We start from the raw sequence: 24,068 nt of genomic DNA on the forward strand, positions 1-24,068 counted from the left end.
CCCCCCCCCCCCCCCCACTCTTCCACTTAGTGACTGGGCCTTCCATCTCCTGCTCTGGTCCAGTCCTGTCCTGTCCTCACTGACGTGTGGGTAGAGGGAAGGAAAGGCAGCATCTTTGCCCCTAAACTTGAGAACCAGGTCAGCTGTGGCAGAGGCTCTGTCCCCCGGCCCCGGTGCCTCTCACCCTTTTGATAGTCATGCGTGGGAATCTGTTTTAGCTGCTCTTTGGTCAGCCGGTTCCGCTGGAGCCGTTTCCGGTGCTGGACACAGCGGACTATCTGGGGGAAGAGGGAGTGCATGGATCCAGTTTAGGGAACGAGACGGGACAAATCTAGTACAGACCCCCGCCACCCCCCAGCCTAGATCTAGGCTGGCTTTAAAGGCCTCCACGCTCCCCACCACGCTCCCCCAGCTACTCACCATCACTGCTCCCATGGCCAAAACCAGCAGCCCCACAATCCCTGTAAAAGGGATGAGGTAATAGCCCAAAGGGAAGCTGTTGTCCGGGGCCAGTAGCACCCGGGCCCTGGGAGAAGCAAGACCAGTGTCAGAGGGGCGGGGAAGACTAAGGGACAAAGGAAGCGGGGCAGAGGGGTGTGGGATGAGGCCGTGGGTGGGGACCCCATGAAGGGGAGGTCCAGAGGCAGCACGTGAAGGGCACCGGGGGGGCGGCCTCCAGGGTGGCAAGGAAGGTCTGAAGGGGGAGCAGGAATGGGCTGCTTCCTACCCCTTCTCGTAGACAAAGAGGGCGCGCAGGTACTCGGAGCTCCTCTCCCCAATAAACACCGACGGGATCCAGATCTGCTGCTGGATTTCCTCTGCGGGGACAGCGCGTCACACTGGGGACCCAGTCCTCCACCCCAGTCCCCTGCGAACCCTGGTAACCTGGCTCTTGCTCCCTCCCACCCAAAGGACTGGCTTGTCTTCCCCAAGCTCTCAGCCTGAGCCCCGCCGCCCACACCCCCAACCTTACCGCTGTTCCACACCATGTTCAGAAGCTCATTGGAGTTCACGTTGTGCACCACAGCGGCGCCGAACCCCGCCTTCTGAGCATTGAGGACCTAGGGAGACAAGGCAGGGGGTAAGGGGGCCCCCGTGGCCCCCACCTCCCTCCACTCCCAGCGCCTCTTGTCACCCTCACTTCCCAGCCCCTACTCCACATTCAGCAACCTTGACGTCAAAGTTGCAGTCGAATCTTCGAAGCAGGGCAATAAAGACTGACCCATTGACCGGGGCTGGGGGCGGTGGGGCAATGGGGCTGCAGGCGTTGGCCGGGTGAGCCTCCACAAGGAAGCCCTGGGGAAGAGAAGCAAAGAGCCGCCGTTGGAGTTCACCTGCTGGGGGTCTGCTCCCCACAGGGGCCCGCCAAGCATCCTGGCTCCCCTGTGCTGCCCCTCACTTCCTCATGTGTGGACTCAGAGCGCTCCGCCTGCATCAGAAGTGCACCTGAAGAAAGTCCATCAAACAGCATCCCTTGACTAGCCCTGCCCCCGCCTCTCTCCCGGCATCGAATGAGCTTACACCCCACACTCTGAGCTGATTCAAACCCTGCCGCCTTCCAGCCTCCCACGTTATAAACCAACTCTCCACTCATCCACGTCCCTCTCTCAAGCTCCATTTCACACTTCCTTCTCTAGCACGAATCCTACAAAACATACTCCTCTCTGTTAATAATAATAAAGGTACAAAATGGAATCACTTCTGCTAAGACCCACATTGCCAAACTTGATACCTAACTGAATTACAGTTTCAAGCCTCTCCCCCCCCCGCCCCCAAGAATGGAACCTTAACCAATCTGGAATTACCTGGTCAGAAAGACTGAGGTCGTCCTCTGGGGGACAGACCCCTGCCCTCCCTTTAAGGAAGGTATCTTGCCACCATCACCTCTATTGCTAACCTGCCTTACTTGTCCTGCCTCTTCTTCATTTACATACAGCTCTTCCGAGCTCCTTTCTGTCTGCTAGGTGGGATGCCACCCAATCCACAAATTGTAGACTAAAAGTAGTAAGACCCTTTAAAAGTCCCACCCTGGGGCACCTGGGTGGCTCAGTCAGTTAAGCATCCGACTTCGGCTCAGGTCATGATCTCGCTGTTCGTGGGTTCGAGCCCCGTGTGGGGCTCTGTGCTGACAGCTAGCTCAGAGCCTGGAGCCTGTCTTCGGATTCTGTGTCTCCCCCTCTCTCTGACCCTCCCCTGCACATGCTGTCTCTTTCTCTCTCTTCTCAAAAAAAAATAAAACATTTAAAAAAATGTTTTTAAAGTCCCACCCTTAGACTTTTCTTTTCTGCCTTCGATTCTCCAATTACCCATCTTACGAACGACTGTACTGACTTCTACAGCCCAATGGAGTTCGCGCTGGATGGCAGCCTTCGTGAAATACCCCAATGTTGCTTATCTAACTTCATGCTCACAAAACCCTGGGAAAACGTCTCTTAACCCATTTTACAGCAAAACAAACCAGGGTAACGACCTTGCCCAACATCATAAAACCTACAAGTGGCTCGTAGACCCTGCTGATAAGCACCACCTCGCCCCGCCTCTCATCTACCTCAGTGCCCCTCACAGGGCTCAGAGTTCCAGGAGCAGACTTTGTCTCCCCCCATCCAGATTCTGAATTCTACACCAGACGTGCGTCTGCACTAAACTCCTAATCTGCTGCCTCCCCCCACCTCCAGCTTCACACAAGGGCGAGGCTCCTCCACCCCCACCTAGAAGAGAGGATGCAGGGAAGCAGACGAATGGGAAGAAAGTCACCTGCAGTCCTTCTTGGCTCAGGGCAGCCCCAAAGAGCGCTGGCAGGTCTGCAAAGTCCATGCTGGCATTGTGGTCCGAGGTCTGCGCACGAGAGAGTCCAAGTTCCCCCTGAGCCTGCAGCCCCACGCCCGGCGCCCTTGCCCCGCCAGCGCCTCGGACTCACCGCTCGAATGAGCCCGCGGGTGGGGGTCGCTCCCCACAGCACTGCGGCCACAACCACAGGAAGCGGGAAGGCCGTGGGCTGCATGGCAGCGGGAGGGGAGCGGCAGGGAGGCCGCGTCCCGGTAGCAGGAGCAGAAGCAGAGGTGAGCGCCCTCTCCGCCCCTCCTTCAGGATCCCAGGGGTCCAACCGCCCCCAGGCCCCGCTTCCCAGCTACATGGGGGCGCGGGGAAGGAACCCCGGGTCCGGGAGTGGGACAGCCAACCCGTTCAGTGGGGCAGGAAGGGAGGCACTAAGCGTATCCTTTTCGGGTACAGGGACAGGCCCGGGAAGGGGGACGGAGGCAAGCACAGGTGACAGGAAAACTTCTGGAAGGGTGGGGGCGCTCGAGGAGGCGGGACTTCCGGGCAGGTGGGCTGTCTTCCCAGCTGCTGGAGAAGGGCTTCCGGGAAGGAAAGTCAGGCCGCCTCCTGCACTGCGCGCTCGGGAGGAAGGACTTCCGGTCCTAAAAGGCCCGTCAAAAGAAAGGGTAGATGTGGAAGGAGTGCCTCTGCAGATGCAGGGAGCATCGAAGCCCCAGAAAATGACCTAGTCGCTTCCCCTTCAATGCCCGGAATCTTGGAGCTGCCCGCTTTACAAACCTCTCCACTCTCCGGCCGCCGCGGCGGCTGCGTGTCTTCAGCTCTCGCGAGAGTCCTCACCACACCTTCCCTCCCACCAGCTGAGTGCTTGCCATGTCTATCGCGAGACACAACCCCCTGTCAAAAAAAAAAAATTTGGCTTCTATAGCTCACTCAGTCTCGCGAGATCTCGTGACACACTCTCTTTATTTTCCCGTGAGTCCAGTTCGGTGAAAACTGCGTCTAAGCGACGGTTCTCTAAACCAGCCACACCCCTTCCCGCATCCAGCCCCGAAGCCCCGCCTTCTGCCCCGGCCTCCTCCCGGTCTCCTTTGCGCCGCGCGCCTGCGCCTGCGCCTGCGCCTGCGCCGGCTTCCAGCTGGAGCTGGACCCGAGAGCCGGAGGGGCGTGCGCGCGCTCCCTCGGCCCTGTTGCGCGCGCGGTGTCACCTTGGGCGCGAGTGGGACCGCGCGCGCGCAGGACCCGGCGCCGGGGGCCATTGAGTGGCGATGGCGGCGACGGCGAGTCCCGCGGCCGGCGGGATGGACGGGAAGCCCCGCACCTCCCCTAAGTCCGTCAAGTTCCTGTTTGGGGGCCTGGCCGGGTAAGCTCTGGCCCCAGGGATAGGACGGCAGGAGGAAGGGACGGGTGCAAGGAACCGGGCCCGGCTCATCTTTGGCTCTGTTGCGGTGAACCGAGCCGGCCCGGGGTCAGCGCGGTCCCCGGTGTATTGTGAGGTCCTTGATGGGCCGCCAGGATCTCTAATACTGCAGGGCCCCTATTGGTCTGCGTACTGGGTCATTGCTTGGCTTTCCCGGGTTGTGTGGGGTTCCAGGTCATTGCATGGTTCCTGTCGCACCAAGTGGAGTCCCAGGTCATGAATGTCCACCTCTTTTCCCAGGAGTCGGACTGCACGCAGTTCCAGGTCACTGCTTGACCCTGTTGGAGCTGCACGGAGCACTTTAATTGCAAGGTCCTCGCTGGACCAACGGACTTTAAAAACCTATTGTTCTTGGTACAGTCAGAAGCTTACACACTTACCCACTGGCTTTCGGAACACTTAGCTAATCACGTGGCAGGCTTTGCACTTTGTGATCCCCTGTTGCCAGATTCCAGTGGGGCATTGGTAGGTCCGGGACACGTGGTTCTTAACTCCGCATCTATCTTCCTCCAGGATGGGCGCCACGGTTTTTGTGCAACCCTTGGATCTGGTGAAGAACCGGATGCAGCTGAGTGGGGAAGGAGCCAAGACTCGAGAGTACAAAACCAGCTTCCACGCCCTCACCAGCATCCTGAGGGCAGAAGGGCTGCGGGGCATTTACACTGGGTACTGGAGCCACAGGAGAGAGGGTAGGGTCCGGGCTGGTGGCTCCTAGACCTTGGCCTGATGCACTGTCCCCCTTCACTTTGCAGGCTGTCAGCTGGCTTGCTGCGCCAGGCCACCTATACCACTACCCGCCTCGGAATCTACACGGTGCTGTTTGAGCGCCTCACCGGGGCTGATGGTACACCCCCTGGCTTTCTGCTGAAGGCCTTGATTGGCATGACGGCCGGCGCGACCGGCGCCTTTGTGGGAACCCCGGCTGAGGTGGCTCTAATCCGCATGACTGCCGACGGCCGGTGAGTCCCAGGTCAGGTGGTGCCCTAGTTTCATTCCCTGGACTCTTGAGTCAGAGCACTGGTTTCTCGTCCCGGGTCCAGAGCTGGGCGTTGACGTGTCCTGGTCCCGCTTTCGTTGCTTGTGTGGGGCAGGGTGGCTTATCCTGAGCTTGCCCCCCCTTCCCACCAGGCTTCCACCTGACCAGCGCCGGGGCTACAAAAACGTGTTTAATGCCCTGATTCGAATCGCCCGGGAGGAGGGCATCCCCACACTGTGGAGGGTGAGTGAAGGGGTGGAGACTGGGGCGGGGGTCACACCTCCCGTTTCTGATACCCACTGTACCCCACCCCTCCACAGGGCTGCATCCCTACGATGGCTCGCGCTGTTGTGGTTAACGCTGCCCAGCTCGCCTCCTACTCTCAGTCCAAGCAGTTCTTACTGGACTCAGGTGAGACCCAGAGCTGGGCCCTCGGTCCCCGGCTCGGGTCAGCTCCCAGCTGACTGTCACCCCTGCCCCGCCTCCCCCAGGCTACTTCTCCGACAACATCCTGTGTCACTTCTGCGCTAGCATGATCAGCGGCTTGGTCACCACTGCCGCCTCCATGCCCGTGGACATCGCTAAGACCCGGTAAGTGTGCGGGCCTGGGCCTGGAGGAGGATGGGAGGGCCCGCCTCGCGCCTCTCACTCCCCTGCCTCCTCTCCTCCAGGATCCAGAACATGAGAATGATTGACGGGAAGCCGGAATACAAGAACGGGCTGGTGAGGAGGCCGGGCTGGGGCTCGAGCTGCAGGGAGGTGGGGTGGCGGGCAGAAGGGCTACGGCTCTAGGAGCCCGGCCCCAGCCCCACCTGCCTGCCCATTCAGGACGTGCTGGTGAAGGTCGTCCGCTACGAGGGCTTCTTCAGCCTGTGGAAGGGCTTCACGCCGTACTACGCCCGCCTGGGCCCCCACACCGTCCTCACCTTCATCTTCTTGGAGCAGATGAACAAGGCTTACAAGCGTCTCTTCCTCAGCGGCTGAGGCAGGCAAGGGGCCCGGAGCCGGCGCGCCGGGACTCCCCTCCCTCCTGCCCCCATAATCCGCGCGCCCCGGGGGCCTGGACTCTGCTGCCCTGGGCCCCTCTATTTATTTTCCCTACATGGTGTGGTCCCTTCCTCTGCGGTAAAGGATTTTCGTCTGTCCTGCCCCTGCGTCACCTGCCCCTCCCTGTCCTGATCCTCAAGACATCTCTGCCCCTGGCTGTGCCTTGGAGGGAGCTGGGATGCTCCCTGAGGACTTCCGGTCTCCTCGTGGGTGTTTGTTTCCTGGCACGTGGTACAGCAGAGCACCTGCCTTCTCGGTGGGTTAACCAAGGCAGAGCTGAGGGGACAGGAGATGGCAGAAGCTGTCAGGACACAACGTCTGCAGTGGAAGGACGTGACCCCCTCACCTCACTGAGGATGTGATCAATAAATTGGATTGATGACACCGCCCCCATATCTGGATAGTTGGGGGAGGGGAGAGGAAGGAGTGGAGGTCCTTGGGGAACAGGGACTGGTGTTTCCAAAAAGGTTGTTAACAGAAGAGGCACTTGGTGCTTTTGTGCAAACGCTGTGTAAGTTGGTATGGTGCCAGGTAAGGAAAACCAGAACCCGGGTCCTGCCAGCTACTAGAGTGAGCCCCGGGGTCACCTCACATAATCCCAACGAAGGCCTCTGGGCCCCGGTGACTTTCTGCAGCCCCAAGAGGAGGGAACGAGGAGTCAGTGGGAACGCTGACCTGTGGGAAGAGGGTGCTTGAAAGGAAGAAGCGTCGACCTGGGACCCCCGAAGCCTGGAGACTTGAGGAAATGGGGCGGGGGTGTTGGCCAGAGCCTTGATCTGAGCCCCACCCTGGGGGAGTGACTGCCTCTCCCTGTTTCCTAGAAGAAAGGCCCCCACGCCTTGCCTCAAGGAGCCTAAAAAACGTCCTGGGATATGAGAGGGCACAGGAAGGTCGACCGGAAGGAGGGCTGGGCAGCCTGAGGCCCTGAAGGCCCCTGAGCCAGGCCGGGGGACAGGCAGGCAGCAGGTGGGGACTGTCTCCTTGGCAGAGCCTTGTCCGGAGAAGAAGAGGTGGGGCTCGGGGGCCTGGCCCGGGCCCTCCCAACTCTGCCTCTCCTCTTACCCTTTCCGGGCGCCTGCTGGCCTGGACCTTGTCCTTATGAGGTTCCCAGTCCAGGGGGGAAGACGGATCAGAAAGGGAGTAGCGCAGCAGACCGTTGTGGGATGAGGCGGGTAGAGCTTGTGAATGGTTGGGTGTCCAGTCCAGCCTGGGGGCACGGCCCATGCTGGAGGCGCTCCTGGGGGGTGGGGCAGGATGACTGGCAAGTCCTCGGAGCACAGGTGGCGAGGCACCTGCCCTGAGAGATTTGCTGGGTCGGCTCATAGGAGCCCTCAGCAGCCAAGCTGGCCGTCGATCTGTCCAGGGAAATGGAGGTAGGAGAGAAGCGCCGTTGGGGTTTCAAGTTTGTGCTCCATGGGGAAGGGGCAGAGCCCAGGGAAGCAGGGTCTGTTTGCCTGTGTTGTAGCTTACGGGCAGGACGCTTCCCCAAGACCACCTGGTAAAGCCCACCAAGGTGGACACCCCCCTGGGCCTTGGACCTGGGACCTGAGGCTATAGGCCGGGGCCACTCCAGGGGGCTGGCACCTGTGCTTGCTGGGCGGATGGGGGGCTGCCAAGTTCCCTAGCGAGTGGTCCACTAGGGTGGGGACAGGTGGGGCCTCAGATGTGCTAACAGCAGGTGCCCCGGCCACACTTTCCTCTTCAAAAGAAATGGACTTTTTCCATGAAAATTTTTTTTGTCTTTTTGTCTTTTTTTATGCAAACAACATACAGTGATAGCAAACTAGAAAATGCCAAACTGAGGAGGGAAAAAAAACTACCTTGTTTATGCTACCCAGGGACCATCAGGGCTTACTTTTTATTTTTTATTATTATTTTTTAGTATTTATATTTTGAGAGAGATGGAGTGTGAAGGGTAGAAAGAGAAGGAGATAGAAGCCAAGGCAGCTCCAGGCTGCGAGCTGCCAGCACAGAGCCGGATGCGGGGCTCAAACCCTTGAACCGTGAGATCAGGACCTGAGCCTTACCCAGTTGAGCCATCCAGGGGCCCCAGGGCTCTCGTCCTGATGCGTCTCTTTCCACATCTCTTTCAGTGCCCCCGTGTGAAAATGCTGATGGTTGCGTTTGCTTTTTCCTAAAGCTTCCCCAAGGTGACAGCGATGACCTGGTGGTCTGGGACCCTCCCCGCACTGCGGCATGGGGAGCCCTGTCTGTGGCCCACCCAGCTCTCGCATCTCACCACCCCTGCCGCGTTGCTGAGGTTGTGCCCAAGGTGTGGAGAAGAGGCATCGGATAAAGGAAAAGTAATGAAGCACCCCCGCCCCCCAGCTAGATCCCGAGGTGAAAGCCAGCACAGTCTCTCAAGGCCCCCAGGCCCCCCAGTCTCAGAGGCTGTGGCCGGAGTACCTAATGCCCACAGTGCCTAGCAGGTCCTGGCCACGACCCAGACTCACGGCCGAGGGCCGCCGCCCGGCCACCAGAGGCCCCACGCGGCCGTTAGCCCGCACCCACAGGAAGAGGCTGGAGCGGAACGTGGGCAGTGAGCCCCCGAGGAGGAGAAGCCAGGCCCGGTGCACAGTCACCTGCATTCCCCTCTGTAGCTCCAGATGTGTGGTGTGCGTGGCTGCGCGCGGGGCCCAGGTCAGCAGCAGGATCAGGACCACGGAGGCTAATAGGAGCCAGAGGAGACCCAAGAGGTAGAAGCCCAGCGGGAGGAGGCAGCACATGTCAGGGTGGAGCGAGGGCTCGTGTCTGGGGCCGTCTCCATCCCGAGCTGCCGCTTGGGACTCTGGGAGATGGGCAGATTCAGAGAGGGTAGTTGTGGTGCGTTCTGAGGTAGTAAGGAACAAGGTGGGTTCGGGGGTGGTTAAGGACGTGGTTATTTCAGAGATGGTGGTGGGCTCCGGGGTGGTGGGGATGGTAGAGGTTGTGGTGGGGGGCGTAGTGGGCTCCGGGGTGGTGGGGGGCGTAGTGGGCTCCGGGGTGGTGGGGGGCACAGGGGGCTCCGGGGTGGTGGGGATGGTAGAGGTTGTGGTGGGAACCCTGGTAGGGAGTGTGCTGGGCTCCGGGGTGGTGGAGATGGTAGACGGGGTGGTGGGAGATGTACCCTCTTCCTCAGTAGACTCTCCAGTTGAAGTCAGGTAGGGTGTTTGGCTGTGTGGAGAAACGGATTCTGAGTGGAGCGGGGGCCTGCGGGTTGCAGGGGCTTGGGTGGTGGTAGACGTCACCTCCTTGTGGTCTGCTTTTTCATACTTGTCATGGACTGTGTTCGCATCCCTGAGGGGGGCGCAGCCCTTCCCCTCGAAGGCGTAGACAGGCATGTTGGCCGGGCTGGCGCACCGAACGCTTTCCACGTTGGGCGTCATGGCCGTGACGTCCACGCCCTCCTTCCACAAGTAGACATTATAGGAGTTGTTCCGGAGCCAGCAAGCGAAGTAGAGGATCCCGCAGTCACAGGACCAGGGGTTGCTGTGCAGGAAGTTGAAGGGCACGGAGAGGTTCCCAAAGAAGTTGTTGGGGAGGGTGCGCAGCCAGTTCCCCTGCAGGTAGAGGGTGCTGAGCTCCTCCAGGCCATCCAGGAGCCCGAGGGGCAGCTCGCTCAGCCTGTTGTCCGCCAGGTTGAGGGTCGTCAGCAGGGCGGTGGGCGCCAGCAGCTCCGGCGGCAGAGTCTTCAGCTTATTGCCGCGCAGGGAGAGTTCTTGGAGTTGGCTCAGGCCGTCCAGGGCGGTGCGGGGCAGCGAGGTCAGCTCGTTGAAGGACGCATCGAGGGTGACGAGCGCGGGCAGCGCCTGGCCCAGCGGGGGCAGGCTTCTCAGCTGGTTGTGGGACACGTCCAGGGTCTCCAGCCGGGGCAGCGGCCCGTCGATTAGCAGCTGGGTCAGCTGGCTCCGGCTCAGGTGCAGCTGGACGAGCCGGGCCAGATGCACCAGGGAGCCTGTGGAGAAGGTGCCCAGCGGGTTCTCGCTCAGGTGGAGGATGGCCGTGTCGTGCTGCAGGTCCGGAGGCAGCGCCTTGAGACCCAGCTTGTCACAGTTCACTTCCAGCTGGCTAGTCACCTTGGAGACCTCGCAGGGATGGGGGTGTGAAGGGCGCGGCAGCAGCAGCAGCAGCAGCAGCAGCAGGAGAGGCATGGGGGCCTGTTGGGGGGGGGGGGCTTGAGTGGGCACCTCCTGGGCCCTGGGCACTCTACCCAGCCCAGAATCTAGCCCCCAGCCTGGCTTCTGGGATCCCTGCTGGAAACTGAGCTCCCATAGGCACTGCCCTCTCCCACCCTTGTCCCCCAGAGCCTGAACAGCTAGCTAGCACCACGTCCTTGTCCTCACCCCTACCCCGGCGGCCACCTCCCCCGAAGCCCCCAAGTCCCTCTTACAGGCAGGCGTGAAGACCTCCGGCGGGGCTGCTTGCACGGTGGGACTCCGTCCTTCACCCTTCAGCTCCTGGCAGGGCCTGCCCAGGGGCAGGAAGGGCTTGGGGATGGGGAGGAAATGCCAGTCTGATAGGGACTTTTGGGCCCCAGGAACTGTGTCCCTCCCGGACGCGGGCCCTTATCTACTCCTTCCACGACTGCCCCCAGCCCTCCTTGTGGCTCCGTTCTCCCACTTTCCTTGGGACCGACTCCTCCAACCACTACCCTCCCCCAGTTTTTAAACCTCCGGCCGCCATTCACTTCCGCTTACTCTTGCCTTCTTATGGTCACCGATGTCAACCCTCACCTCCCTCCGCCTTTTCCCCCTCTCTCTAGCATGGTCCCCCGCCCCAGCCCCAACACCCTGGCTCAGTTCTGGCCAAGGTCGCCAGTCCCCTGCCGCTCTACACCCACGGGACGCTTCTCTACTACGATCATACATGCTTTCTGCAGCCCGCATATGCTCAGTCTCTCCCACCGGGGTTCATGACACACCCCTCTGGCTGGCCTTTCTCCATCTTTGTAGGTTCCTCTTCAGCCCTTCGCGTAGAGTTCACCCCCAGAGTTTGGCCTTTGGCCCTCTCCTTTTCTTTTCTTTTATAGCGTTTATTAATTTTTGAGAGACGAAGTACAAGTGGGAAGGGGCACAGAGAGGGGGAGACACAGAATCTGAAACAGACCCCAAGGTGGGACTTGAACTCACAAACCGAAAGATCATGACCTGAGCCAAAGTCGGATGGTCAACTGACTGAACCCCCCTGGGGCGTCCCCTCCTTTTTTTGTGCTATACAAACACCTGAAATCACCCTCATTCTTTTCCTTGCTTTTCAGCCACACCTACACCCCAGTGACCCAAACCTATCTCTAGCCCAGACCCCGCTCCTGAGACCCAAACCCCTAGATCCCACTGCCTTTGGACACCTTGGTGTTGACGCGGTATGTTCAGAGCTAAGCTAATCCCCCTGTAGCCCAGCCCGGCGAGTGGCGCCATCGTCCACCCGTGTAGCCACTCAGTCAGTACAAACAGTCCCTGATGGTCATCCTGACTCATCCCCTCTCTCGTCCCCCATCCAACCTGTCACCAAGTCGTGCTGATTTTGCCTCTTAATCTCTCTGAAATCCACTTCTGTCCATCCCCAACACCACCATAGCCGGTCCAGGGTACCATTTTCCACACCTCACTGCACCAGTCTCCCAGCTGGTCTCCTGACCCTGACTTCCCTGTCCCCAGGGTCCCCTGGAGGGGTCTTTCAGAACCACAGATCTTGTTCACGTCCTTCCACTGCTCCAAACTGTCTGTGGCTCCTCACAGCTCTCAGGAGGAAGTCTGAGATCCCTAACATGGCCTAGGGGCTCCTTCCGTGATCTGACCCTCACCCACCTGTCCAGCCCCGTCTCTTAACACTCCACCCTTCACTGTAGAGCATTTTCTTTCTTTCTTGGGCCTGAACTTTCTTCTCACCCCTCATCCCCTTCTGCCCAACCTTACTTTTCTGGAAAGTTCCAGCCCAGAATTTCTTGCTCTGGAAAGCCTTTTAAGACCTCAAAGACTTGGGGTGCCCGGCTGGCTCAGTTGGTGGAGTATGTGACTCTTGATCTCAGGGTCATGAGTTCGCACCCCACGCTGGATGCAGAGATTACTTGAAATAAACAACAGCAACAACAGAAAAGCACAAACGTTTCTCAAGGCCGAGTCAAGTGCCACGTCGGTTGGTCCTCTTCTAGTAATTAAAACATCCCACCTACTGTCCCCACGGGGGACATCGTGCAGCCACAGGACATCATGAGCCTGCTCCTGTCAGCACTGGTGACACTTGTCATGCAGTTGATCTCTAGATTTGCCATTTATTGCATTAGGCTGCTGTAAAAAGTACTTGAAAACACATGAAGTGAGGAGGTAAGCAGCAGGAAGTGAGGTGACAAGTTGCAGAGAGAGTCCATGATGTGGAGGAGGCCCGGGGCGGCTGAGTTTTGCTACAGTGGACAGATGTCAGGGGTTTTAGGTGTGAGCTTCAGGAGATGTTCTGGCTAACTTCGAATGAAAAGGAATTTGTGAAGAAATACGTTGGCTACTCCCGGCCTGTACCCAGTGAGGGCTCGGAGTAGAACCAGGCTGCAGAGCCCATCTGGCACGCAGAGCTCTGTCCTGCTACGGGACCAGGTCACCGGAGCCCACGCTGCTCAGCTGCTGGTGTCACCGGGGTCCCTGCAGCCTCCCTGCCCTGCGCGGCTCCTTTGGGGTGCCCGCCTGGGATGCCAGGGCTGGCCGTAGGCCCGTGACCCAGCCGTGAGGGAGTCCGAGAAAGCATGTCTGGTGTCTTTCTGACTTCTGTAATAGGCTGAGTCCACTTCTCCAAAGATTTCTGAATTGAGGGTTTTTGCAGACATAGAAAAAAGGGGTGCATATGTTTTGTTGCCTACTGAAATGATCCAGTGTTTTACTTTCTTCACCTGTTAATGGTCTGATTTCCCCCCCTAATCATACATCTTTGAATGCTGGGGATTAGCACCAGTTGGCCATCATGAATCATTCTCTTAATATAATTCTTGGATGGTTTGCTCACGTTTTATTTAGAATTTTTACATCCAGGGACGCCTGGGTAGGACTCCGTTGGTCAAGCGCCAATCTCTTGATAGCATCCCTGGTCTCAAGTTCAGGGTTGTGAGGTCAAGCCCTGCATTGGGCCCCACGCTGGGCACGGAGCCTACTTATAATATAAAATAATTAAAATGAAATATAAACTTTTACATCTTAACTAGAAAATAGAAGTGGCCCATAGATTTCTTTTAAATTTATTTTAACATTTATTCATTTTTGAGAGACCGAGACTGAGCCATGAATGGGGGAGGAGCAGAGAGAGAGGGAGACACAGAATCCAAAGCAGGCTCCAGGCCTTGACCTGTCAGCCCAGAGCCTGACATGGGGCTCAAACTCATGAACCGGGAGATCATGACCTGAGCCACCTTGCCTTGTTCTGTTTGTTTATCAGAGTTATGCTGGCCTTATAAATTAAGTTAGAAAATGATTTATTCTCTGGCTGAGTTAGAGATAGTAGAAATTTTCAGTTCAGTCCAGGTTTGACGGGCCCGGAAAACCATCTGAACCTGATGCCATTTGAGGATGTAGCTTCCTGGATACCTTTCCAACTCCTACTACAATTATTGGTCTGTTGAGGTTTCTTGGGTCAAATTTTTTGACCCTATCCCCTTAGGTCAGTTCTGATGTTGAGTCAGTTTTGGTAATTGATATTTTCTTTTCTTTTCTTTTTTTTAAGATTTTATCTTCAATCTCTACATCCAATGTGGGGCTCAAACTCCTAACCCCGAGACCAAGAGTCACGTGTTCCATTGACTGAGCTGGCCAGGCACCCCATGTAACTGATACTTTCTAATTAGAATATCTATTTCATGTAGCTGTTCAAATGTATTACTGCACGTTTGAACCCTTATACTTTTATCATCTGTTAAAATCTCCATATCTGTAGTTATGACCCCTAATGTTGTTGTTGTTTTTGTATTTTCTCTCTTCCCACCCGTTTTTTCCTCTTCATCAGACTTCCCAAATATCAGTCTAATTTATTGGACTAGCCGAAGAACCAGGTTTATTAACTTTACTAGTTGATTGCTGGACTTTTCTCTTTGATGATGAATGTCTATTCCCATCTTTGTTATCTTTTTAACATTTTATTTATTTTTGAGAGAGAAGGCGTGTGAGCAGGGGAGGGGCAGAGAGAGAGAAAGATACAGAATCCGAAGCAGGCTCCAGGCTCTGAGCTGCCAGCACAGAGCCTGACATTGGGCTTGAACCCACAAACCATGAGATCATGACCTGAGCTGAAGTTGGACGCTTAACCAGCTGAGGCACCCAGGCGCCCGTCTACTCCCATCTTTAATAATTCCTTGGGCCTTGAGCTTACTTTCATGTTCTTTTTCTACCTTCCTGAGTCCTTGAAATCTTAGGGTTTTTTTCAATCTTCCTTGCCTGTTAGGGAAATCCACTTAATTCCTACCTTTCATCCGAGCACACTCTTGCCATCTAACATGCTTTTTTTTTAATGTTTATTTTTGAGAGAATGAGAGAGTGTGAGCAGGGAAGGGGCAGAGAGAGAGAAGGAGACAGAATCTGAAGCAAGCTCCAGGCTCCGAGCTGTCAGCCCAGAGCCCGACACGGGGCTTGAACTCACAAACCTTGAGATCCTGACCTGAGCCGAAGTCAGATGCTCAACCGACTGAACCCCCAGGCGCCCCTAACATGTCTTATCATGTCGTAGCTAAGGTGAATATTTGTCATTTGGTTTTCTCCAGCATCCATTTATCTTGGATAAGAGGAGCAGAGTTTCCTTTTGGGAGACCGCCTCTCCTCAGGCGAGTGTAGACTCCGCAGGAGTGTGGGCTGGCAACCCAGGTGCCTTTACAAGTTCCTTCCACCAGGTCCTTCCTGTCACTACGTGTGTTTAGCCCAGGGGTGTAACCTAATTGTGAACAACTGTCCTCCAGGGATTTCAAATGGTAAATGGGGTGACGAGAAGAGGGAAAAGAGACCTGGTTGTATTTATTCCAAGGCAGTTCCGAGCGGCGCCGAGGCCCGCGGCCTCCCACCCCGGCCCCCCCCCCCCTGCCGCGAGCTCTGCACCTTCCTGCAAGGCTCTGCTGCGGTGAGTTAGGCGGAGGCGGCCTCGTCCGGGGCTCCAAGTCAGGGCTCTAGGTGCCTTTCCTTCCTGCCAGCGTCCGTCCTTCCTTTCTCTCTCTCTCTCTCTTTCTTTTGGATGTATAAATATAATTTATTTATTTTCTTAATGTATATCCGAGTTAGCATACAGTGCAACAGTGATTTCAGGAGTGGATTCCTTAATGCCCCTCACCCATTTAGCCCATCCCCCCTCCCACCACCCCCCCAGCAACCCTCTGTTTGTTCTCCATACTTAAGAGTCTTTTGGGGCGCTTGGGGGGCTCAGTCGGTTAAGCGTCCGACTTCGGCTCAGGTCATGATCTCACAGCTTGTGGGTTCGAGCCCCACATCGGGCTCTGCTCGGACAGCTCAGAGCCTGGAGCTGCTTCAGATTCTGTGTCTCCCTCTCTCTCTGCCCCTCCCCCGCTTGTGCTCTGTTTCTCTGTCTCAATAATAATAAACATTAAAAAAATGGAACAGTTTACATTTTGTCGCCCTCCCTGCCTTTGCGTTAGTTTTGCTCCCCTTCCCTTCTGTTCCTCTGTTTTGTGTCTTAAAGGCCCCGTACGAGTGAGGTCCTGTGAGTCTCTGACGGACGAACTTCACTCAGCATCCGCCCTCCAGTTCCATCCACGTGGTTGCGAATGGCAGGGTTTTATTCTTTCTGATCACCATGGTTGCGGTTCATTTTTACTTTTTTTTTTTAATTTTTTTTAATGTTTTATTTATTTTTGATAGAGAGAGAGACAGGGCATGAGAGGGGGAGGAGCAGAGAGAAGGAGACACAGAATCTAAAGCAGGCTCCAGGCTCTGAGCTGGCTGTCAGCACAGAGCCTGACGCGGGGCTCGAACCCACAAACGTGAGATCTGACCTGAGCCGAAGCCGGAGGCTTAACCGACTGAGCCACCCAGGCGCCCTGCGGTTCATTTTTAAAGAGCCTCGTGCAGGAAACATTAGTTGGAAGTCTATTCAAGATACACCCCACTTCTTTTTTTTTTCTTTTGAAGAATTACTTCTATTGCACCCTTAGGATTCTTGGTGGGAATGATTCATTCCAGCTACGGACACGGACGTGGGGCTCAGCCAGTCACTGGGGCCTGCAGGAGGCCCGGATGGAAGCTGGGCTGAGTGCACCCTGGGCACAGTGAGCTGGTTCGGGACAGATGGGAGCGGGTCCCCTCCCAACGCAGCCCAGGGCTCCTGCGGGGAGGCTGATGCAGACCTACTCCCTCTGGATGTGGCAGGAAATCTGTAAAACCCCGGCTGAGCTGTCGAATCTGTTTTATGATCACAGGAGGACGAGGCCTTAGATGAAGCTCACGTCAGGGAAGCTGCAATTTGAAAAAAGAAAAGGAAAGAAGCCATCGGCATCGCTGAGACGCTGTAGCAAACCGATCGGGGAGGTTTTTTTTTATTAAAAAAAAAAAACCAACTGGTATTGGAATCGTTACTTGCAACATAACAGGCTCTGGGAGGTAAAGATTGCATTTTCCGTTTTTCCTTTTTTTTTTTTTTAAGTTTTTTGGTTGGTCGTTTTGAAGATCTAGAGTGCTAGTGGGGGAGGGGCTGAGAGAGACCAGAGAGGGTCCCAAGTGCAGGGGTCCGATGCGAGGCTCGAACCCACGAACGTGAGATCATGATCTGAGCCGATGTCAGATGCTTAACCGACTGAGCCACCCAGGAGACCCTACGAAGGTATTTTTTTAAATTTCAGGTGGATTTTTAAAAATGAAACTTTTTTAGATCATTATAGATTCCCGTGCAGCTGTGAGAAATAAGACAGAGACTCCACATGCCCTTTACCGAGTTTCTCCCAAGGTAACATCTTGCAAAACGACGGTGCAAAGTCACAACTAGGTACGGACAGGGTTCTTCCTGCGAGGACCCCCCTGGGTCCCGGTCTCCCCACACCCACGCCCTTCCTACCCCTGACGACCACCGCTCTGCTCTTCATTTCTGTTATCTTGTCACGTTAAGGGCGTTACATAGGGGCGCCTGGGTGGCCCAGTCATTTGAGCGTCGGACATCGGTTCAGGTCACGATCTCCTGGTTCATGGGTTCGAGCCCCACGTCGGGCTCTGTGCTGACAGCTCAAGGCCTGGAGCTGCTTCGGGTTCTGTGCCTCCCTCTTTCTCTCTGGTCCCTGCTCACACTCTGTCTCTCTCTCTCTCAAAAATTAATAAAAATTTAAAAAACGCTATATAAATGGGATCACATGGTATAGGACTTTGGGGGTTGGCTCCACCCACTCGGCTCACTGCCGTGGAGTCCCGGGTGTAGCTCATTTCTTTTCGTGGCTGGGGAGTGTCCCACCACGTGGACAGACCACAGTTATTCCCTGCTGGGCTGATTCCAGCTGCTGGCCGCTCCGCATGAATCTGCCATACATGTTCACGTGCGGATTTTGTGCGAACGTAACGCCTTCATTTTCCTGGGAAGAGGCCCGGAGTGTGGTTTCCGGGTTGTAGGGGAGCTGCGTGTTGATCTGGTGGAGCTTGTCTTTGCGTTTGTCCTGTTTGGGGTTTGCTTGGCGCCTTGCACACGGGGTAGTCTGCAGCCTGCGTCCTCGCTCCTGTTTCCGGGTCTCTGATGACACAGTGTAGGACCCTTATTAGAGTCCCGCAGCTCCCTGAAGGTTTTGTTTTTTTAAGTCTGTTTTCTCTCTGTTGTGCAGAATGGGTGACTCCTAGTGTTGTATCTTCCAGTTCACAGACTCTTTTCTCCGTCCCCCGTTGGGTTACAGGGCCACCCCTGAGTTTTAATTTCAGCTCCACACTCTCCCGTTGGTTCTTCAGAGCCTCTGCCCAGGCTGAAGTTCAGTTTGATCTGTTTCAAGTGCATCCATAATGTTTTGTTAAAGCCTTTTTATCGTGGCTGCTTTATTTTTAAAAATATTTTTAAATGTTTATTTATTTCTGAGAGATGGAGAGTTGGGGGGGAAGCAAAGAGAGAGGGAGACACAGAATTGGAAGCAGGCTCCAGGCTCTGAGCTGTCAGCACAGAGCCCGACGCCCGACGTGGGGCTCAAACCCACGAACCGTGAGGTCATGACCTGAGCCGAAGTCAGACACTCAACTGCCTAAGCCCCCCAGGCGCCCCTATCATGGCTGCTTTTAAATATTTTCCAGTCGCTTCAGTCGGTTTAGCGTCTGACTTCGGCTCAGGTCATGATCTCACGGTTCGTGGGTTTGAGCCCCGCGTAAGGCTCTGTGCTGACAGCTCAGAGCCTGGAGCTGCTTCAGATTCCGTCTCTCCCTCTCTCTGCCCCTCCCCAGCTTGTGTTCTGTCTCTCAAAAATAAACGTTAACAGATAATTTTCCATTAAATCTAGACACTTCCATCCTTAGGGAGTCGGCAGCTACCGACTGTGTTTCTTGTTCATTGTGAGGGCTTTGCAGTCCTTGGTATCAAGATGATTTTTTTTTTTTAACGGAAACACGGCCATTTTGGTGTTATCTTTTTGTTCATTTTTTTATTTATGAGATTCCGGTTCTTTTTAAACCTTCTGTTTCAGCTGACTTTTCCTGGCACCACTCTGGTGAGGAACGGAGAGGCGCTGTCTCCTCACTGCTGGATAGCGGATGCGGTAGAAGTTCAAGTTCCCCCTCAGCTACCGCGGACATTCTGATGGGGGTGCAGGGCTGCTTCTTACCTCCAGCTCCCCACAGGATCCCCCGGCCACCTGGCTGAAGACGACCTCCCAGCTGCAGACACGAGTGACAGGCCTGCCCCTCCTGGGCCCCCCTGATGCCGTCTCAGCGGGGACGGGAGGTGGCTCAGGACAGCCAGTCTGGGCGGGGTTCCAGCCCCCCTGGGGTTACCAGCTGGCCCGCCTGAAGCCCCCACGCCCCTACTTGGCCCTCCCAGAGAGCCCCCCGCCCCAACAGGCATGTGGGGCGCCTCGCGACAAGCCTGGGGAGGGTGGAAATCCAGGCTCACCGTTCGGCCTTGGCTGGTGTGGGGGTGGCCACCGTTTGTGGTAGAATGTCTGGGATGCAGTGGCTGTTCCCCAAGTCCTGCCTTGCTGGGCCGCCCCTTCCCTGGGCCTCCGGCTGGAGAGAGCAGGCTTTTCGTTGGGATTTTCTTTTAGTTATTATTGTGATTGTTGTTGTTATTACGGCTCCTGGGTGGTTCAGTCCGTTAGTTAAGTGTCTGGCTCTTGGTCTTGGATCAGGTCACGATCTCACCATTCATAAGGTTGAGCCCTGCGTCAGGCTGCACCACCAGGGCAGAGCCTGCTTGGGATTCTTTCTCCCTCCTTCTTTCTGCCCCTTCCTTGCTAGCACTCTCTGTCTCCGTCTCTCTCTCGGAATAAATAAATAAACTTAAAAATATCATCAACAAAAAAACACAAAGGGCTCATCCCACCAGCAAGTAAATACTTAAAAATATATTATTATTATCACTGTTATTATTGTTGTTATTATTTGCGTGTGTGTACCCCGTGGTGTTTCCAGGTCACAAATGCCTTCACCTCTTGTGCGTTCACAGCATGTCCCGGATTTGGTTGGACATAATGGGCGGGACAGGGAAGGGCACATCCGTTCCCTCTTCCCGGAGGCGGGGATCTCTGGTGGGTACTGCTGCCGTTTTCTTGCGGACTCCTCAGTCCCTCGCCTTGGCCTTGAGCACCCGGATGAGGGTTAGTCTTACATATCCGCTCGGCCCAGACTCCCAGTTGCACCGTCTCGTCTCGTTGGCTTTTCTCCTCTTTCTCAAGGGTTTTTCCTCAGCTTCTCTGAGACTAACTTGGAGGCGTCAGCACTAAAGTTCAGTACGTGTTGCCTAAAAGAGACGTTTTCCTGCGCCTGCAGTGTGGTCATCACCTTCGGGAGACTCGGTGCTGATGCCATAGTACGACCCGGTCTACGGTTCATGTTCCCATTTTGCCGGTTGTCCAAACAGTGTCCTCGAGGGCCCCGCCCACGTCTGGGACCCCATCCAGGACCATAGCTCTTTTGGTTCCCCTGGTTCCCCAAACTGTCTTGATTCTTTACGGCTTTGACATTTTTGAAAACCACAGTCCAGAAGTTACACAGAATGTCCCTCGATTGTGTAGAATTTCCCTCAGCTCGTCTGATGTTTCTCACGATTGGCTTCGCCCTGTGATTTGGGGGCATGACTGTCACACAGGCCCTGTGACCTTCCCGGGGCCTCATATCAGGAAATACTTTGGATCAGTTTGACCTTCTATAGGGTGATGCTAACTTTGACACTTGGTCGAGGTGGAATCCACCGGGCTTTTCCACCGTCAGGATTTTATTTCTTCTTTTCTAAGAAGCACTTTTGTGGGGGACATGTTCTGAAAGTATGTAAATATCCTCTTCCTCATTCGCCTTTGGCCTACGAATAATCGCAACGCCCATTGGTGACGCTTGTCTGGATTGATTATTGAAAAGTTATTTTAGGTGATTTCAGTTCATTCCGTTTCCTTGTAACCAAGGAAGCCGACGCAGACAGAACATTCGAATCAGAAGCAGGGCTTCGTGGAGCTGATCCTGAGTCTCATCGGCTGGAATGGAATGTTTCCGCCCAGTGTCGGTGCGGCAGTGCCGCCGACCGCGCCTTCTCCTGGGGGCCCTCGACTCTGAGCGTGGGCCTCGGTCAGAGGGGCGGAACGGGGACTTGGAGCTGTCTAGACTGGATTAGTTACTGTGTTGTGAACTCCTGTAGCCCCGACAAAGCCATCGTGACTCTTTGTTTTGACGTCTGTCTCCTGCTCTAACTGGCAAATCTGGGGACAGCAGGCCCTCAGAAACACCACACATGCTCTAAATCTTTTTTTTTCTTACATTTATTTATTTTTGAGAGACAGAACATGAACAGGGGAGGGGCAGAGAGAGAGGGAGACGCAGAATCGGAAGCAGGCTCCAAGCTCCGAGCTGTCAGCACAGAACCCGATGCGGGGCTCAAACCCATGGACCGTGAGATATTGACCTGAGCCGAAGTTGGATGCTAAACCGACTGAGCCCCCTGGGCGCCCCATACCGCCCGTGCTCTGAAGGGGCAGGCCCCGTACTGTGGGCTGGAAGAGGTACGACCACATCGAATTAGACACCGCTAGGGGCGGTTGAGTGTCTGACTCTTGGTTTCAGTTCAGGTCATGATCTCACAGCTTCATGGGTTTGAGCCCCGCGTCAGGCTCTGCACTGGCGGCTTGGAGCCTGTTTGAGGTTCTCCCCCTCTCTTTGCCTCTTCCCGCTTGCGCTCTCTCTGATGCTCTCAAAATAAAGAAATAAACTTTAAAAAAAGGAAATCCCACCCAAGGTCACAAAAGTACTCTCCCACATTTTCATCTGTTAGCATTTTAGTTTTTAACCTTTTGTTTTAGATTCTTTTATCCACCTGGAGTTGACTTTTGCGTATGGTATGAAATAAGGACACGGCTTTCTTTCTTTTTTTCTCTATATAGAGAGGGAGCCGCTTGGATTTCTGCTAATCTTTTTTTTTAATGTTTATTCATTTTTGAGAGAGAGAGAGAGAGAGACAGAGCACGAGCAGGGGAGGGGCAGAGAGAGAGGGAAACAGAATCCGAAGCAGGCTCCAGACTCTGAGCTGTCAGCACAGGGCCCGACGCCGGGCTCGAACCCACAAACCAAGAGATCATGACCTGAGCCGAAGTCAGATGCTTAACCCACTGAGCCCCCAAGGCGCCCCTCAGCTCAGTTCTTGATCTCAGGGTCGTGCTGCCTGTGGAGATTTCTTACACACACACACCCAGCAGTTTCACATTTTTGCCGTAAAGATTTTACATAACGGTAAAGAACATCGTTCAGTACTTTCAGTTCTGAACCTCGGTGGCCGTGGCCGCTCGTCACTCACCACCCGCGCGAGAAGAGCCGTTGGCATTTGTGTTTCTTGTGTCCGGGGACGTCCCTGACTCTCCCGTTTGCTTACTGTCTGCGAGATTTTCCACGTTGGCAGTTTTACAGCGTCACATAATTAATCTTTTCCTTTCCCACCTTACTGCTTCCTTTATTTTCTGGCCAGGACCGCAGCGTTGCCGGGACGACTGGCCCGCTCCATTCCCGTCTTTGCGAGGAGGGCGTCCTGACACATGCGAACTGTAGGTTTTTAGAAGTCTTTTTCTTTTTCAAGTTAAGGAAGTTGTTTTCTGGAAAAAAAACATTTTTAAGTTTATTGATTTGGGGAGAGAGAGCATGCCGGCGGGGGAGGGGCAGAGAGAGAGGGAGAGAGAGAATCCCAAGCAGGCTCCGGGCTGTCAGGGCAGAGCCCCGACTCGGGGATCGAACTCACCAACTGTGACATCATGATCTGAGCGGAGATCAAGGGTCCAACGCTCTACAGACTGAGCCCTCCAGGCGCCCCTAAGGGCATTAACTTCTCAGCTGGTGGTCTGGAGTCGGGCCCTCTAGGCGGGTCCGGCAGCAAGGTGGCATCATCGGAACACCCGTCCTTCTTGTTCTGCAGCCTCAGCACCCTGGCTTTCATGTCCCTGTCCTTGTCACTCATGGTTGCAATATGGCGGCCACACTCAAAGGCGTCCATCTGCTGGTGACAGGGAAGGGGCAGGCGCACAGCACCGCCTCACTGTCAGGGACAGACTTCCCAGCAGCCCCGTCCTCTGGCCAACTTCTGGTGACATCGGTCAGAAACGGGTCACGGTGCTTCTGGCCGCAAGACAGGGCTGCATTCTGTCTGGCAAAGGAGACCCGGGACACGGTGAGTAACCGTGACTCACCCCTGGGGCTGGGCACATGCTGTGCTTCTCCACGAGGTGGGACTCTGTCCGGGAGAGAGAAATGCCCATCGTCCTTGGGCGTGTGGGGCACGCTCAGCTTCAGCCACTTGACTTAATTGACAATTTCTATTCAGTCAACCTTTGGGTTTGGTTGGCGCATATTTTACAGATGGAGGATTCTCACATCTATGTTCAGAAGTGAATGAGACCTGCGTTTTTATTTTCTCATGTTCATCTTAGCTGAAGCAGGAACTTCGTAAAGCGGGTTGGCTTGCTGCCCCCTGCTTCTGTTCGGGAGAACTTGTGTTAAGTCAGACGACCGCACCGTGAAAGTCTGGGGGCTCCCCTGTAAGGCTGCCGGGGCCGCTGCTGCTCTCCGCTTCGGGGTCCAGGGTCCCCCCTTTTACATAGAAAGCGACACTTATTTTTCATAATGGATGGATAGGAATGAATACGAAGAGCCCAGCCTGGGATACAGTGAAGAGAATTCCTATTTCAGACTCTTGCCCAGGAAAGCCTCTCGCACGTTCAGACGACGTGGTTAGAGAGACACCATCGGATACAGGAGTCTGTTCTTTCTGCACTTAGGCCACAGGGAGAAAACTAACTTAACTCTGATCATATATTCCCTTTAAAAATCAGTCTTACATATTATTAAATAGAAAGGATCAAATGAGGGACGTCCGGCGGGCTCAGTCAGTGGAGCATGTGACTCTTGATCTCGGGGATGTGAGTTTGTGCCCCACACTGAGTGTAGAGATGACTTAAAATAAATCTTTAAGGGCACCTGGGTGGCTCATTCGATTGAGCGTTCAACTTTGATTCAGGTCATGATCTCTCAGTTTGTGAGTTCAAGCCCCACGTTGGGCTCACTGCTGTCAGTGCAAAGCCTTATCCAGATACTCTGTCCTCTCTCTGCCCTTCTCCTGCTCTCTCTCTCTCTAAAATAAACAAACACTGGGGTGCCTGAGTGGCTCAGTTGGTTGAGCGTCCGGCTTTGGCTCAGGTCATGATCTCACCACTCGTGGGCTCTGTGCTGACAGCTCAGAGCCTGGACCTTGATTCTGATTCTG

General features: G+C 55.3%; 3 protein-coding genes across 4 annotated transcripts in view; 1 reads left to right on the top strand and 2 right to left on the bottom strand.

The window, feature by feature from the left end:
* The window catches only part of RNF167 (ring finger protein 167), a 4,889-nt gene extending 1,213 nt beyond the window's left edge, over nt 1-3,676 (bottom strand). Inside the window, exons 1-8 of one of the 2 annotated variants that reach the window (XM_029928495.1) lie at nt 3,556-3,676; nt 2,918-3,419; nt 2,755-2,835; nt 1,171-1,296; nt 974-1,061; nt 728-818; nt 421-526; nt 185-278 (exon numbers count right to left, since the gene is read on the bottom strand). In XM_029928495.1, the coding sequence (XP_029784355.1) occupies nt 185-278; nt 421-526; nt 728-818; nt 974-1,061; nt 1,171-1,296; nt 2,755-2,835; nt 2,918-3,001 (670 nt within the window). In that variant the 5' untranslated portion in view covers nt 3,002-3,419; nt 3,556-3,676. Of the gene's footprint in view, nt 1-184; nt 279-420; nt 527-727; nt 819-973; nt 1,062-1,170; nt 1,297-1,399; nt 1,447-2,754; nt 2,836-2,917; nt 3,420-3,555 lie in introns of those variants that run through there. The other variant, XM_029928496.1, reaches the window with a different exon arrangement.
* A 223-nt stretch (nt 3,677-3,899) lies between these two features.
* SLC25A11 (solute carrier family 25 member 11) lies at nt 3,900-6,607 on the top strand. Its single transcript, XM_029928505.1, has 8 exons — nt 3,900-4,138; nt 4,709-4,861; nt 4,948-5,154; nt 5,324-5,414; nt 5,492-5,582; nt 5,663-5,762; nt 5,843-5,894; nt 6,000-6,607. Exons 1-8 carry the CDS (start codon nt 4,044-4,046, stop codon nt 6,153-6,155), a joined length of 945 nt encoding a protein of 314 aa, XP_029784365.1. The 5' UTR covers nt 3,900-4,043; the 3' UTR covers nt 6,156-6,607.
* Nucleotides 6,608-8,514: 1,907 nt separating this feature from the next.
* GP1BA (glycoprotein Ib platelet subunit alpha) lies at nt 8,515-22,942 on the bottom strand. Its single transcript, XM_029928780.1, has 3 exons — nt 22,551-22,942; nt 22,116-22,407; nt 8,515-10,354 (listed from the first exon to the last, which is right to left on the bottom strand). Exons 2-3 carry the CDS (start codon nt 22,140-22,142, stop codon nt 8,603-8,605), a joined length of 1,779 nt encoding a protein of 592 aa, XP_029784640.1. The 5' UTR covers nt 22,143-22,407; nt 22,551-22,942; the 3' UTR covers nt 8,515-8,602.
* Between the last annotated feature and the right edge of the window lie 1,126 nt (nt 22,943-24,068).

This window comes from Suricata suricatta, chromosome 17 (genome assembly GCF_006229205.1).
Source record: "Suricata suricatta isolate VVHF042 chromosome 17, meerkat_22Aug2017_6uvM2_HiC, whole genome shotgun sequence".
Classification (NCBI taxonomy): Eukaryota; Metazoa; Chordata; class Mammalia; order Carnivora; family Herpestidae; genus Suricata; species Suricata suricatta.